Here is a 13,565-nt window from a genome sequence, read left to right as displayed (position 1 = left end):
AGGTGAGTGAATGAATGTATGTTTGTGTATATATTTCAAAAAGTAAAAATTCTAGGTGTACCTTGTTGCTCTGTTTCGATTGGCCTGGTTCCTGACCTGATCACATTGGAGTGTTTCTATTGTTGTGATTCAGTTTAGAGCCTGTTTTGATGATTTGCTTTGGTTTCAGTTCAGTGGTTTTAAGAACCAGATTTTATTTTGTATGTGGTGATGTTAAAACCAACACTAGTGGGACTTTTGAAACTGAAGTTTTAAAGTGGATTAAGGTGGCTCACTGTAGATTTTAGTAGATTCTTTGGTTCCTCTTGTAGACTCGGAGCACACTGAGGGAGAACTAATTCCCTTTTACAAATGAGGAGACCGGGCCTGGAGAGGTGCGGTGTGTCAGTGGTGCGTTGTGTGGGGTGGCGGGGACCAGGCCTGGAGAGTTGTGGTGTGGGTGGCGGGGTGCAGGGGCAAAGCCACGGCAGACGGAGCCCTACCCTGAGCCTCCTCCGTCAGCGCTCTCTGGCCCCAGAGCTGGAGCTCTCCGCAGCAGCCGTGCTACTCGAGGTGGACTTCTCTGATGACAGTATTGACTTGTGCTCCCCACTTTGGGACAGGACCAATCTGGAGGCCTTGCAGAAGAAGCTGGAGGAGCTGGAGCTGGATGAACAGCAGCGGAAGCGCCTCGAGGCCTTTCTTACCCAGAAGCAGAAGGTGGGGGAACTGAAGGATGACGACTTTGAGAAGATCAGTGAGCTGGGTGCCGGCAATGGTGGTGTGGTGTTCAAGGTCTCCCACAAGCCATCCGGCCTCGTCATGGCCAGAAAGGTGAGGCCACTTTGAAAAAAAAAAAGACTGGATCAAGCTTGCCTTGGTAAATAAGTAATTGAATTATCTCCTAGAAGACCTGGGGGCCTAGGGAAAAGGATGGAACGAAGACTTACTTTTCATTCAATACCCTTTTGTGCTGTTTGGATTTTTTGAACTCAAGTTATCCGTCAGATTATAGATAAATATTCATGATGTGTTAGTGATATATTCCTCTCCCCAGACTGGAAAACATGGCAAATGACCCTTCATTAGCTTTCTGTGTGCTCTGGAAAGAAAGCTGGGACGCCATTCGTTTGCCAGTTCTCAAGAGCAGGAGTAGCTGTTTTCTTTCACTTGGCCCCAGGGACACACAAAACACGGATTTCATGTTTCTCTGAGCTCCACCCCTGCCAGTGGTTCCCCTTCATCTCCCTGCAGTGTAGCAGCTCGGCTCCCCACCACGGCAGGCAGTCTTTGAGCTGAACATCCCTTCCTGGTGACCCTGGGTCCTTCCTGAACAGCGAGGCTGGGCTCTTCCATGTTCTGGAGCACTCCATGTTCATTCCTGTCCACACAGTTTTGCTCATGCGACGCCTTCCATCTTTTCAGTCAGTGCCCGTCTTCAAGGCCCACCTCCTGTCTAGCTTTCACTAGCCGTCCCAGCCCACACTGATAACCACTGCTTCCATGTTCTCTGCCACTCATTGTCCATGGCTCTTTTTAGAAACTCGGCCTTATTTGGTAATGATTTCATGTGTCTTTCACCTGTCTCCCCAGCTGAAACAAGGCACTGCATTAAGGGGGAACGTAGGAGCCCTGAGGCTTGGCTAAATCAGGTTCCTGAGGTCAAGGAGAAATCTCCTGGGCAGCTTGGGTCTGCTGACCCAGTTCCTCAAACCCTTCTAGTCCCACAAACCTTAAGTACCAACTAAGTCTTCAAGGCCACTCTCCCCTAATCTCTCAGCTCCCAGGTCCTTTGTTTCTTGGGAAGGGTGAACCCCTACTTCCTCAGTCTCAGCCCCCAGGAGCAGAGGGCCAGCTGGCCCTCCCCTGGTTACAGCTCTTCCAGTGTCAACACCTGCCCTGGTATGTTGGCACTCAGTGCTCTGGTTGGGCAGAATCTCGTTTGTTAAAATTTGCCTGTTTCCTCTATTTCTACCTTTAAGAGCTTAAGCATTTAAGAAGGCTTCTACCCACCCACCCACCAAACCATCCATCCATCCATCCAAATGTTTCTAAAGCCTCTCTTCCTCCCACCTTTCTTTCCCCAGCTAATTCACCTGGAGATCAAGCCTGCAATCCGGAACCAGATCATAAGGGAGCTTCAGGTTCTGCATGAGTGCAACTCCCCGTACATCGTGGGCTTTTATGGTGCGTTCTACAGCGACGGCGAGATCAGCATCTGCATGGAGCACATGGTATGTGGCCGCCTGGCAGCCTCAGGAGCCCCGGGCTGGTAGTTGGGTGGCTCTGGGCTAGTCTTTGGCTTGGAATGTGACCAGCACTTCCTGGTTCCTCCCTGGATCCCCATCACTGTCCTGGGCATCTGGGAAGCCTCCCTGTAGAACTTGGAATAGCCAAAAAGATGACTGGTTTCCTTCTGAGGTCCCTGCCTCTTCAAAGAGAGGTGGCAGCAGCCAGGTCTCCCTGGCAAGTGTGCTTAGAGCACATCTCCCAGTTTTCTTGATCCCAAGATTTTGATGGAGGTAAAATCTGGTTAGTATAGTTTAAATCCATTTATTACATGCGATATTGTGTGCTGGGTACACAGTTCTGGGGTTATGAAGGTGAATGAGACAATTCCTGCCTTCAGAGAGTTTATAATCTGCTTTAAGAGCCGGGTTAGCAAAACTAGTAATGATAAACTAATATTTATCAGGTGTGTATCGTATTGAGCACTGCCCTAAGCAAATTAATATTCAATTGCATTTTTCCAGCAACCTTACTGAGTTGGATGCATTATCTGCATTTTATAAATAAGGAAACTGAGGCTCAGAGAAATGGAATAACTTACCCAAGGTCAAGGAGCTAGGAAGTGGAATTGGTAGAATTTAAACCAAGGCTGTCTGACCCCAGTGCACTTTGTTGAATCTGCTGGATAGTGGTTGAGCCTTGTTTCCATCCTTGTTGGCCAGAATTTCAGAGAGAGGCTGGCTTCATGGTTGCTGTTTTTTCTGTCCCCAGTGGACAGCGTGGCACAGGGACTTTGGAATCTGAGACGTTTACTCATATCTCTCTTCTCCACAAAAATCCAAGTGGACACTTTATCTTGTTTGCCACTCTGTCTCCAAAACCATAGCAGGTGTTCAATGATTATTTGTTTACAGGTTGTCACCTTCTCATCATGACCTTGGACAAGTTTCTTTATCTTTCTGATTCTCAGTTTTCTCATCTGTAAAATGGCCGTTACAATATCTGCTTCATTGTGGTAAGGATTAATTAAAATAAGAGATGTAAGTCTATCAGCACGCTGTCTGACTCAGCACGCATCTGCAAACATTAGCTTTTGCTTTATTCTCATGGAGGCTGACTGTTCAGAGACAAGGGCTAACGTGATTGAGTCCACATACTTCGTGGTTTCTCTGCTTTCAGTCCAGCCTAGTGTCCCTCAGCAACTTCCTCATTTCCTTCCTGCCTCTCTAGACCTACCCTCACCTCTGGAATGAGAGTCCCAGTGCCTGGTCTTAATGGACTCCAGGAGAGCCCTCTTAGGAGGTTCGTCCCTTGCTGGTGCCCCCATTGTTTTGAACATCTCTTCTATTTTTTTTTGAGGGGGGAGGTAATTAGGTTTATTCATTTATTTATTTTTAGAGGAGGTACTGGGGATTGAACCCAGAACACCTCTGCATACTAAACATGCACTCTACCACTTGAGTTTTCTTTCTTCATCCTGGATACATAGATACTGATCACAACCTTATGCGCCTTGCCTTTGTCCAGCCTTTCCCTCCTGGAGGAGGAGGTGAAACGGGAGGTGACAAGGGTTGGTTCCCATCCTCGTGGCCCATTTGTGGTACCTGCAGGTCAGTTGTTTCCCCCCATGGATTTGGCTTTGTGAGGTCCTTCCCCATAAGCCCCCAAAGCAGAAGATGCTTCTGGAATTACCCTAGGGAGCCTGAGCCTGCTGGAAAACTGGCTGTCAGAGGCTGGGAGGGTCAAATTATTTTGAGGGCCATGCACAGTGTCTGGCACCTATTAGGTGATATGCGTTGAATGACTGAATGAAGGAGATGAGGGTCAGGGAGGACGGGGTCAGGCCTGGGACTCAAGAGAGAGTTAGGGCCTTCTGTCCCTGGGTGTCCACAGGCCCAGAGGGCAACTGGGACTGTCTGCTAATGCTAGTGGAGAGAGGATAGGCTCGGGGCTGGTGAAGGTGCGGCCCTGTAAGGAAGCAGTTATGGCCTGAAGTCCAAGAGGCCTTGTCCAGAGCAGCTTTCTGCTCTAGGCCTGGACACTCTCTCCTCTTCCTCGGTCCCTGAGCAGGTCCTCCTGGAGGAGAGCTCCTTCGCTGGCTACCTGTGACAGGAAGTCTCTGACCACTGGCTGCCACTTCTCTTTGGGGATTTCTGCTCTGCCTCAGCTTCCACATTTCAAAGGTGTTGTCATGTGGAGCTGTGTTTATTAGCCACATCCCAGCTTCTGAGGTTCTTGGGCCCTCTCTGTGTCACAGTCTTTGCATGATGTTCCTCGTCATTAACATTTTCCCCCAACACTTCATTATGGAAAATCTCAAAAGCACAGGGAGTTGAAGGACTTGTGTGATGTACACTCTAAACCCACCACCTGGATTCTGCAGTTTTCCCATATTTGCTTTACCACACGCTGTCCACCTGTCCATTGCTCAGATCATATTTTTGGATGCGTTTTAAAGTAAATTTGTCATCAGCGTGCATTGAGCCCCATCTTCTAAAGCGCTTGGTCAGGGGCTGACCTTTCCTAGAAGTAAGCTGTGTGTGCACTGCCCAGTCTGGATTTTGAGACCTAAGGGGTGAATGGATGCTGCCTGATCAGAACAGGAATGTTCTTGTCTTTGGAAGTAAGTTCCTGCTCAGGTGGCAGCTGAGCAACTGGAGAACAGGAGACTCAGGGTTGGTGTTTGTCATGCAGAAGTAAAAGCTTCTGAGCATTCTCTCTGATTTTTTTTTCCATGAAGCATTTGTCTCTCCTATAGAAAACCTTCACAAAAGCACCACTGACTTAGTTAATAATTGGCTTCTAAAAATAAGCACATTTCCAGCAGCCTTAGTCAGTGAAGGCAGGTCCTTGGCAACAGTGAGGTAGAATTGAGGGGTTGTGAGGTGAGTCTCCAGCAACGCTGGGTGAGCCTGGCTGCGGTTCATGCTTCTTAAAACCTGCTAATCTCGTTATTCACAGTGTAACTCTGCTTGTCGCTCAGGAGGAGGTTAAAGGGGGACAGCTAGGGTTTCTTCACGTTTAACAGAAGTGTTTACCGCAGCCCCCAGGGAAAGGGTAAACCAAGACAGTTAGCAGGGCGGCCCTTGTCCTGGCCGGGGAACCTGAGAACCGCAGACTAGCTTTTCTACCTCGTTTGCGTCAGATTTTGACGGAGTTGCTCTGTTACTCAGTTTTAAATGTACAGTCCATCCTGGTAATCAGGCCAAGTCTTTCAAACAGAGAGTCTGAAACCTCATTCAGTTGGAAGCAAAATAGAAAGGGCCCGGGAGATGTGCACTGGAGTGTCTGTTCCCGCTAGGAAGGGAAATTGAGAGGTGCTGTGGCGTTCCTGGGGGCCTGCTGACTTGGGTGCGGTTCCTTGGGCTGTGGTGCTGTCCTGATTTGGCCACCAGGGGCCTGTGGCATTGTGAAGGCAACCAGGCTCAAAGGATGACGCAGCCCTAGGCCCGGGTCACAGACTGGGTAGGGCTTTTCCAAGGGCTCTTGGAAAGTAAGTGTGTTCACAGGGGAGTTCTGTTGGGGTCTAGATTAATAATCCCACTCTCCTATCTGTGTGGAGTTAATGGCATATTTGAATTTTAGGTTGAATTTTGAAATCCTCCCCTGTGCTCCTTGGTTGCCCGGCTCACCATTAGGTAGTCGTGTTAGGGAGTTTATCATGCTGGAAAGGCTAATGTATTCAGGGGTGTTAGTGTACGTTTGAGCACACACCTGAACTGCTTTCTTTTTCCATCAGCATCCGTGATCCAAAGTTGATCAGGATAGAAAGGCATTGGTCCAAACTATGTTTTTATAAGCAAAGAATTTTTAAGTTGATAATCTATTTTTAGCATTGTTTCAGGTAACATTTCCCAAAAGGTCTGCATCCCTGAATGAGTCTAACTTACTTTCTTACCTCCTTTAGAAAGAAAGCAGTGTTATATCTACCTAAATGTGCCTTTGCACAAAACAGGTGCTCACAGAGTATCTGTTAGTTGATTTGTAGATTTAATTCTCCACTTTCATAAGTGAGTTCAGTAATTTATTTATTTGTGTATTTATTTTTAATGGAGGTAACTGGGGATTTAACCCAGGACCTCATGCATGCTAAACATGTGCTCTACCCCTGAGCTATACCCACCCTGCAGAGTTCAGTAATTTAAAAAGGTAAAAAAACCTTTATTCATTGTAGAAAATTTATAAACCATAGAAAAGCACGAAGGAGAAACTATCATACAACAAAAAATCCCTGACAATCTTATTATCTAGGCTGGAAATAACCATTGGGAACATTTTTGATATTCTGGTTTTCTGTGAGTATATAAACACTTACAAATTTTTATAAAAATGGGATTATTCTCGGTCCTTCTTTTGTTTGTCATGTTATTGCTCTATGACCTTGTATTCCATGGCTGCATCGTAGATACTGGGCGATTTTGGTGGCAGGATGTCTGTGGGAGCAGCTCCCTGCTTATCCTACCCAGATCTCGCCCACCTCCAAGGCTCAGCTTCCATGTCATTCTTGCCGTGAGTCCTTCCCGTGGCCGCTGTGTCCAGGAATCACTTCCTCTCTGAGGACCTGTAGCAATGTCTGTCCTCTTCATTCAGCTGTTTGTTCCCTGCCTTGTTTCAGAGGAGGATTTAAGGTGCCTAGCCTCTATGAATATGTTCTCTCTCCTTAAACAGAGTGTATTTTATTCTGTACTTACAGTTTTTTCCTTTCCTAGTTCCTCACATGTACCTGTGCCTTACACAGAGGTGATTAATAGATGATAGCTGATGACAGTAATTGCCCAGTGTACACAGGACACTTTAGAAACCCAGTCTGAGTTTGTAGGAATTCTCTCTACTTCTAGGGTACTTTTATTTTGCAGCTGGTAGTTGGTTACACCCGAAGCCATAGAGGTGTGAACCTATTTCTGTCTCAGTGCATAAAGGTTCCTTGAGTGAGCATTTTTTCAAGATCTCAGGTTAAATTGTGGACTCCGTGAGTGGGAAGGCCCTTAGATGTGAGCCCTGCGGAGGCTGGTTTCACACCACACGCATATCCTCTCCTGTGCGCTCCCTTCCCCACCTCTGCCCCAGGCGTGTCATCTCCCCTGATCAGCTCCTTGCTGATCTCCTTTCTCTCAGCTGCTCTGGTTTGGATATCTTTCCTTCTGCCTCTGTAAAGTCCAGTCTCAGTTCCTTGGTGGGGGTCCACGATCTGGCTGCAAATGGCCATTTCCAGCCTGACCCATCACTGCATTTCTTCAAACAACCTGCAGTGAACAAAGCACATGTCATCCCAGGAGTACTAAACACTCGAATGCTTCTCTACTTTTGATCATATTGAAATACCCTGTTCTTTTCTCCCCTTCCTCCTCCCCTTTTCTGGGTATAGAAATCATACTCATTCTTTGAGCAAGATTTCTGCTCAAATGCTACCTTCTAAGTGAAGTCAGAATTCTTCCTTCCTTGATGTGTCTGTTGCACTTTTATTATACATTTATTCTGATTTGTTATATTTTATAAAGAGTTGTATATTGCCTCTAGTAGTTTATAATAAAGTTATTGATGACAAGAGCTAGGTCTTTTTTGTTATCTTTGTCCCCCAGAGAACCTAACACTGTGCATATCACTTTGTAGGGTTTGTGGAATGAATTATTGCTTTTTTTTTTTTGACGTTTCCTTTGGATTTTATGAAATATAATTTGTTAGGATAACACCCAATGCAAGTTGTGACTTATGTGATGGTGATAAAATGGCAAACACTTACTGAGCTACTTACTATGGGCTAGACATTGTTCTGAGTGCTTTATATGTATCAGTTTAATGCTTACAGTAGCCCTATGATTATTATAACAGCCTTATGATTATCATCTCCATCTTACAAGTTGAGTAATGTGGTCAAAGTCCACAAGATAGTGACAGAGTTGGGGTGGGGATTTAGACAGTTTGCCGCTAGAGTTTGCATTCCTACCTGCTACACTGTTCTGTTATTTCAGGATAGTGAACCATTGAATTAGTCATTTGATCACTAAATTAGTCATTTTTGACCACTGAACTAGTAATTTCTGACCACTGAATTTATAATTTGTTTCATGATTATTCGCGGAATTTAAGTTGTTAGTCATTTGGTAGCTCCCACAAGGTTTTGTATTCATATCTTATTTGATGTGCGGAACAAACCAAAGGGTTCCCTTCTCGGAGGATGTGTCATGTGTGAGATTCACTTTCCTGCTGAAGTTTAACCCTTGAAAGAATAGGAACATTGTCACTAAATGGGCTGGTATTCTTGTTCTTAGGATGGGGGTTCCTTGGATCAAGTCCTGAAGAAAGCTGGAAGAATTCCTGAACAAATTTTAGGAAAAGTTAGCATTGCTGTGAGTATATTGATAAGTTTTTCTTCCACGTCACTTCATTGACAAGTTTATGAGTCAGTAGGAAATGGACAAAGAGGAAGGTAGGAAGTCGGCAAACAAAGTTTGTAAGAAAAGTGGGGTTCTCTCTAGAGTTTGCCCTATTTCTGGATACAGTATTCCCCCCTGCGTCTCACTCACTAGAACTAGAAAAGTATTAAAATCTGTGTCTAGAAAAACAGGACAGGGTATCCAAAAGAATTCTCAATTTGTAGCATCAGAAAGCCTCTTTTTTGATTGCCAGTTCAGAAAAAATTAATTCAAGCAAAGTTTTTTTTTAAAGTTGTCTAAACTTGCAATAGTCAATTTTGCTTCAAAATAGTGTTTAAATACCATGTTAAAAAAAATGGTTTCTTGATAAGGTTAAAAAATCAAACAAAAGAAAGAATAAAAAACAAGGGAAGAAGACAGATTTGTGATGTTAGATGAAATATATTCTAGGTCATTTTAAAGTAGAAAAGTTGAGTATTTTCTAAACACCATTCTTTCAGTTTCCATCTTTTTTACCTCTCCTTTCCTCTAGGTAATAAAAGGCCTGACGTACCTGAGAGAGAAGCACAAGATTATGCACAGAGGTAAGACATTACTTGCTCATTATGTTTTGAATTTTAGCTGAAATCTAAAGGTTGTTGCATTCTCTTTTGTGGTTTGTTTTGGTATAAAAGCCACTTAATAGTATTTTTAATTTTTACTGCAACTCTTTGACTAGTTTGATGTCTGGAGCAGCAAGAACCACCCTCTCTTTGGTCTGTGGTACATCAGTTACCTGAGGCTGTGGCAGTCATAGTCACCCCGTAAGCACAGGCCAGATCCCCAGCTAGAACTTAGTTACCCAACCCCCAGTGTCACGTCTGCCCACTGGACTAGATTGTGCACGGGGCCAAAGCCATGACTGGATCTGGGTTTGACTATAAAACTTTCGCTTCTTTTAATCAAGGTATATACACACTTACCTTATAACCACGCCACTATTAGCTGTTTATTAAAGGTAAACAGAAACGTTTGTCCATTACAAACTCATCTACAAGTGTTTAAAGCAGCTATATTCATAATAGAAACAACTAAAATATTCTTCAACAGGCAGAGAGACAAATTCCAGTATATCCATACAATAGGAAATTACTCAGCAATAAAAATGAACAGGCCGCTGACACATGTAATTTTGATGAATATCAAAAACACTTAATGTTGGATGAAAGAAGCCTGGACAAAGAATAGGACAAACTGTTTCCATGTATATAAAATGACAGAGAAAACAACACTGATCTGTAGTGACAGAAAGTAAAGCGTGGTTGCCTGTGGGTTTAGGGAGAGATTAACATCAAAGAGACATGATGGAACTTTCTGCGGTGATGAAATGTTGTATCTTGATTGTGGTGGCAGATACATGGGTATATGCATTTATCAGAAGTCAAACTTTCCAATGAAGTGGTTGTATTTTACAGTTTATACGTTTATCTCAATAAAGTTGATTTTAAAAAAAGATGTGGGAAGAGGGTAATAGTTCAGTAGTAGAGTACTTAGCATGGACAAGGTCCTGTGTTCTATCCTCGGTATCTCCATTAAAAAAAACCAAACAATGAAGCCAGAGGAAAGACAAATGGAAAACAGTGCTCTCAGCCATGGCCCTTCAGCCGCAATGTGCTAATAGTAACAGGTCTAAGGAGGGAGGGCTGAGGAGGAGAGGAATTAACTGGTGAAATTGACTGGCCAGCTTACGAGCCACTATATATTAGGTGAAACAGTCTAAATTTTAAAATAGATACTGTTCTTTTAATTTTAAAAAGCTCAAAAAATTATTTTGTTTTGTTTTGGGGGGAGGTAATTAGGTTTACTTATTTATTATTATTATTTTTAACTTAATAGAGGTACTGGGGATTGAACCCATGACCTTGTGCATGCACTCTACCACTGAACTACACCTTCCCCCTCAGTTTTTTTAAAATTGTAAAAAATATATAACATAAAATTTATCATTTTAACTATTTTCAAATGTACAGTTCAGCGGCATTGAGTACATTCACATTGTTAGGCAACTGCTACCATGATGAGTGTTATTAAAATGTTGGTTTTGCTTTAATTCATCTATAGATTCAAGGCCAACCCACTGAAAATCCCAGTAGGCTTTGTAGAGTTGATAAATTGTGTCTAAAATTTATATGGAAATGCAAAGGACCTAGAATAGCCAAAACAACTTTAAAAAGGAAAAACAAAGTTGGGGGATTTAGACTACCTGATTTCAAGGTTTATTATAAAACCACAGTAATCAATAGAATGTTGTGTTGGTGTGAAGCTAAGCATTAATAGAGCAAATGGAACAGAATGATTAGTTCAGAGATAGATGGATACATATATAGTCAACTTAAGTTTTGGCAAATATTCCAGGGTAGTTCGATAGGGAAAGAAGAATCTTTTCAACAAATGATGCTGGAACAATTGTGTATCCATATGCACAAAAATGGGCCTCTCCCATTACCTCACACCATATAATAAGTTAACTCACAGTGGATTATAGGTCTAATTGTACGAGTTAAAACTGTAAAACTTCAAAAAGAAACAAAGGAGACTATTTTAGTGACCTGTGTTTTAGCAAAGAGTTTTAATATGGGACACAAAAAGCACAAAGTATAAAGGAAAAATCAATAAGTTGAACCTCATCTAAATTAAGAACATTTGCTTTTCCAGAGACTCTGTGACAAAAATGAAAAGGCAAGCCACAGACTGAGGAAATATTGGCAAAACATATAAAGTCAAAGGACTTTATCTAGAATATATAAAGACCTCTTACAACTTAACTCACAGTGCAGTTTAAAAAATGGGTAAGAGATTTGAACAGACACTAAAGAAGATATGCCAGTGGCAAATAAGCACATGAGGAGATATTTAACATCATTAGTCATTAGGGAAATGTAAGCTAAAGCCACAGTGAGATATGCTACATGTCCACTAGAGTGTCTGCAGAGACTGACCGTATGTTATTGAGGACATGGAGTGACTGGAACTCTCAGACGCTGCTGATAGGAATGTGAAATGGTACAGTCATGTTGAAAAACAGCTTATTGTTTCATGATATGTTAAGCCTGTATCTACTATACATTCAACCATTTGACTCCTAGGAGTTTCCCTAGAGAAAAAAATGAAAGCATAGGTCCAATCAGGCCCTTGTACCTGAATGTTTATAGTAGGTTTTTTTTTTTTTTTGTAATAGCCAAAAACTAGCCACAACCCAAATATCCATCAACAGTTGAATGCATAAGCAAATTGTGGTATATCCATTCAGTGGTATACTACTTAGCAATAATAAGAATAAACGATTGATAAAAGCAACAATATGGATGAATCTTAAGAGAATGTTGCTGACTAAAAGAGTCAGACAAAAAAGAGCACATACTGTGTGATTCTACTTATATAATTCTGAACATTGCAAACTAACGTAGTGACAGAATACAAATCAGTGGTTGCCTGGGGAATGAAGGAAGGGGAGGAAGGGAAGAGTGAAAAAGGAGTGTGAGGGAACTTTGGGAGGGGTGATATGTTTGTAATCTGAATTGTGGGAATGGTCATATATATACTCATCAAATGATACACTGTAAGTATATGGAGTTTATTGTATGAAAATTATATACCAATAACATATATAAAACCAAAAAAAAAAAAAGTTGCTGAAAACTATTGACAAAGAGGGATTCTTAAAAGCATCCATGGAAAAAAACAACCACTTTGGAAAACAGTTTGGTAGTTTCTTTTAAAATGAAACCATACAACCCACCAACTCCCCTTCTCAGTATTGACCTAAGAAAAATGAAAACATTTGTTTGAAGGAAGACTTGTGCACAAATGTTCCTAAGCATCTTTATTCATGATAGCCTCAAACTAGAAACAACCGAAGTATTTGTCACCAGGTAAGTAAACAAATTTTTGATATATTCAAACAATGGAATACAGCTCAACAATAAAAATAAATGGTTGATACATACAACTTGGATGAATCTCAGAAACATACTGAGGGAAAGAAGCCCTGCAGAAGAGTCCATACTGTACGATCCCATTAGAACAGACAGAATTAATCCACAGTAACACAGTAACACAGTAGATCAGCGGTTGCCTGAAAGTCTGGGGGGCTGGAGTGAGCGTGAACTTCACAGGGGCATGATGGAACTTTCTGGAGTAACCAGAGTGTTAAATCTTGATTTTAGTGGTGGGTTCACAGGTTTATACGTTTTTCAAAATGCATCAAACTGTACAGTTAAAATGCAAAACTCTAGAAAGCCTTCTGCTTTCTAACTGCACTGGCTACATTTTGTCCTCTTTCCACTGACAGTTAAAGTGTCAACAGGAGGTACGGTATGGCTTTCCAGTCCCCGCCCCACTCCCTCACACTCATACCTTTGTTAGACTAAGGAAGTCTGCTCATCTTTATTTTAAGTGCCACGGCACACAGACAGGGTATGTACACTGAGTTCTTTATTCATCTGTAAGACAAGGATAATTCATGCCCAAGAGCAATACTTACAAATTACATACTTATTTCATGTAAGTGTGAAAATTAGTTTTTCTCAGAGTCAGTAAATGTTGGCCAGTAGTAACAGTGTTACTGTTTAGCTCAGACATCTCTTTCCAAGAAGCTGTTGGAGGAACCAACCCCTTTGCAAAATGCATTAACCTCTCTATTCCTTTGGCACAGCCTCCATCCCTTTCTTGTAATAAATAACGATCACTCGTTGAGGACCTGTTATGTGCCAAGTGCTGTATTATGTGCTTTATGCCACTTACCTCATTTATTGTTCCCCACAGCCTTATGAAACAGGTGTGTTTTTCCTGTTTTATAGAAACCAAAGCTCAGAGGTTTAGAGTTTATATACCTCTCTCTTACCAGTCTGTGAATTTCTTCACATCAGGGAACACGTCTATACATCTTTTTATCCCCGTCTCCAACGTAATAACAGACTAGCTTCTCCTAAGAAGTCTAAATGG

At 42.4% G+C, this 13,565-nt stretch overlaps 1 protein-coding gene across 1 annotated transcript in view; it reads left to right on the top strand.

Annotated features, from left to right (window-relative positions):
• Positions 1-13,565, top strand: part of MAP2K1 (mitogen-activated protein kinase kinase 1) — a 67,992-nt gene that overhangs the window by 33,206 nt on the left and 21,221 nt on the right. Inside the window, exons 2-5 of the mRNA XM_032480906.1 lie at positions 603-813; positions 2,067-2,213; positions 8,478-8,555; positions 9,115-9,166. Coding sequence (XP_032336797.1) covers positions 603-813; positions 2,067-2,213; positions 8,478-8,555; positions 9,115-9,166 — 488 coding nt within the window. The remainder of the gene's footprint in view (positions 1-602; positions 814-2,066; positions 2,214-8,477; positions 8,556-9,114; positions 9,167-13,565) is intronic.

Source organism: Camelus ferus, chromosome 6 (assembly GCF_009834535.1).
Source record: "Camelus ferus isolate YT-003-E chromosome 6, BCGSAC_Cfer_1.0, whole genome shotgun sequence".
Classification (NCBI taxonomy): Eukaryota; Metazoa; Chordata; class Mammalia; order Artiodactyla; family Camelidae; genus Camelus; species Camelus ferus.
Note: the sequence above shows the minus strand (reverse complement) of the source record. Positions and strands in the feature narration are given on the sequence as shown.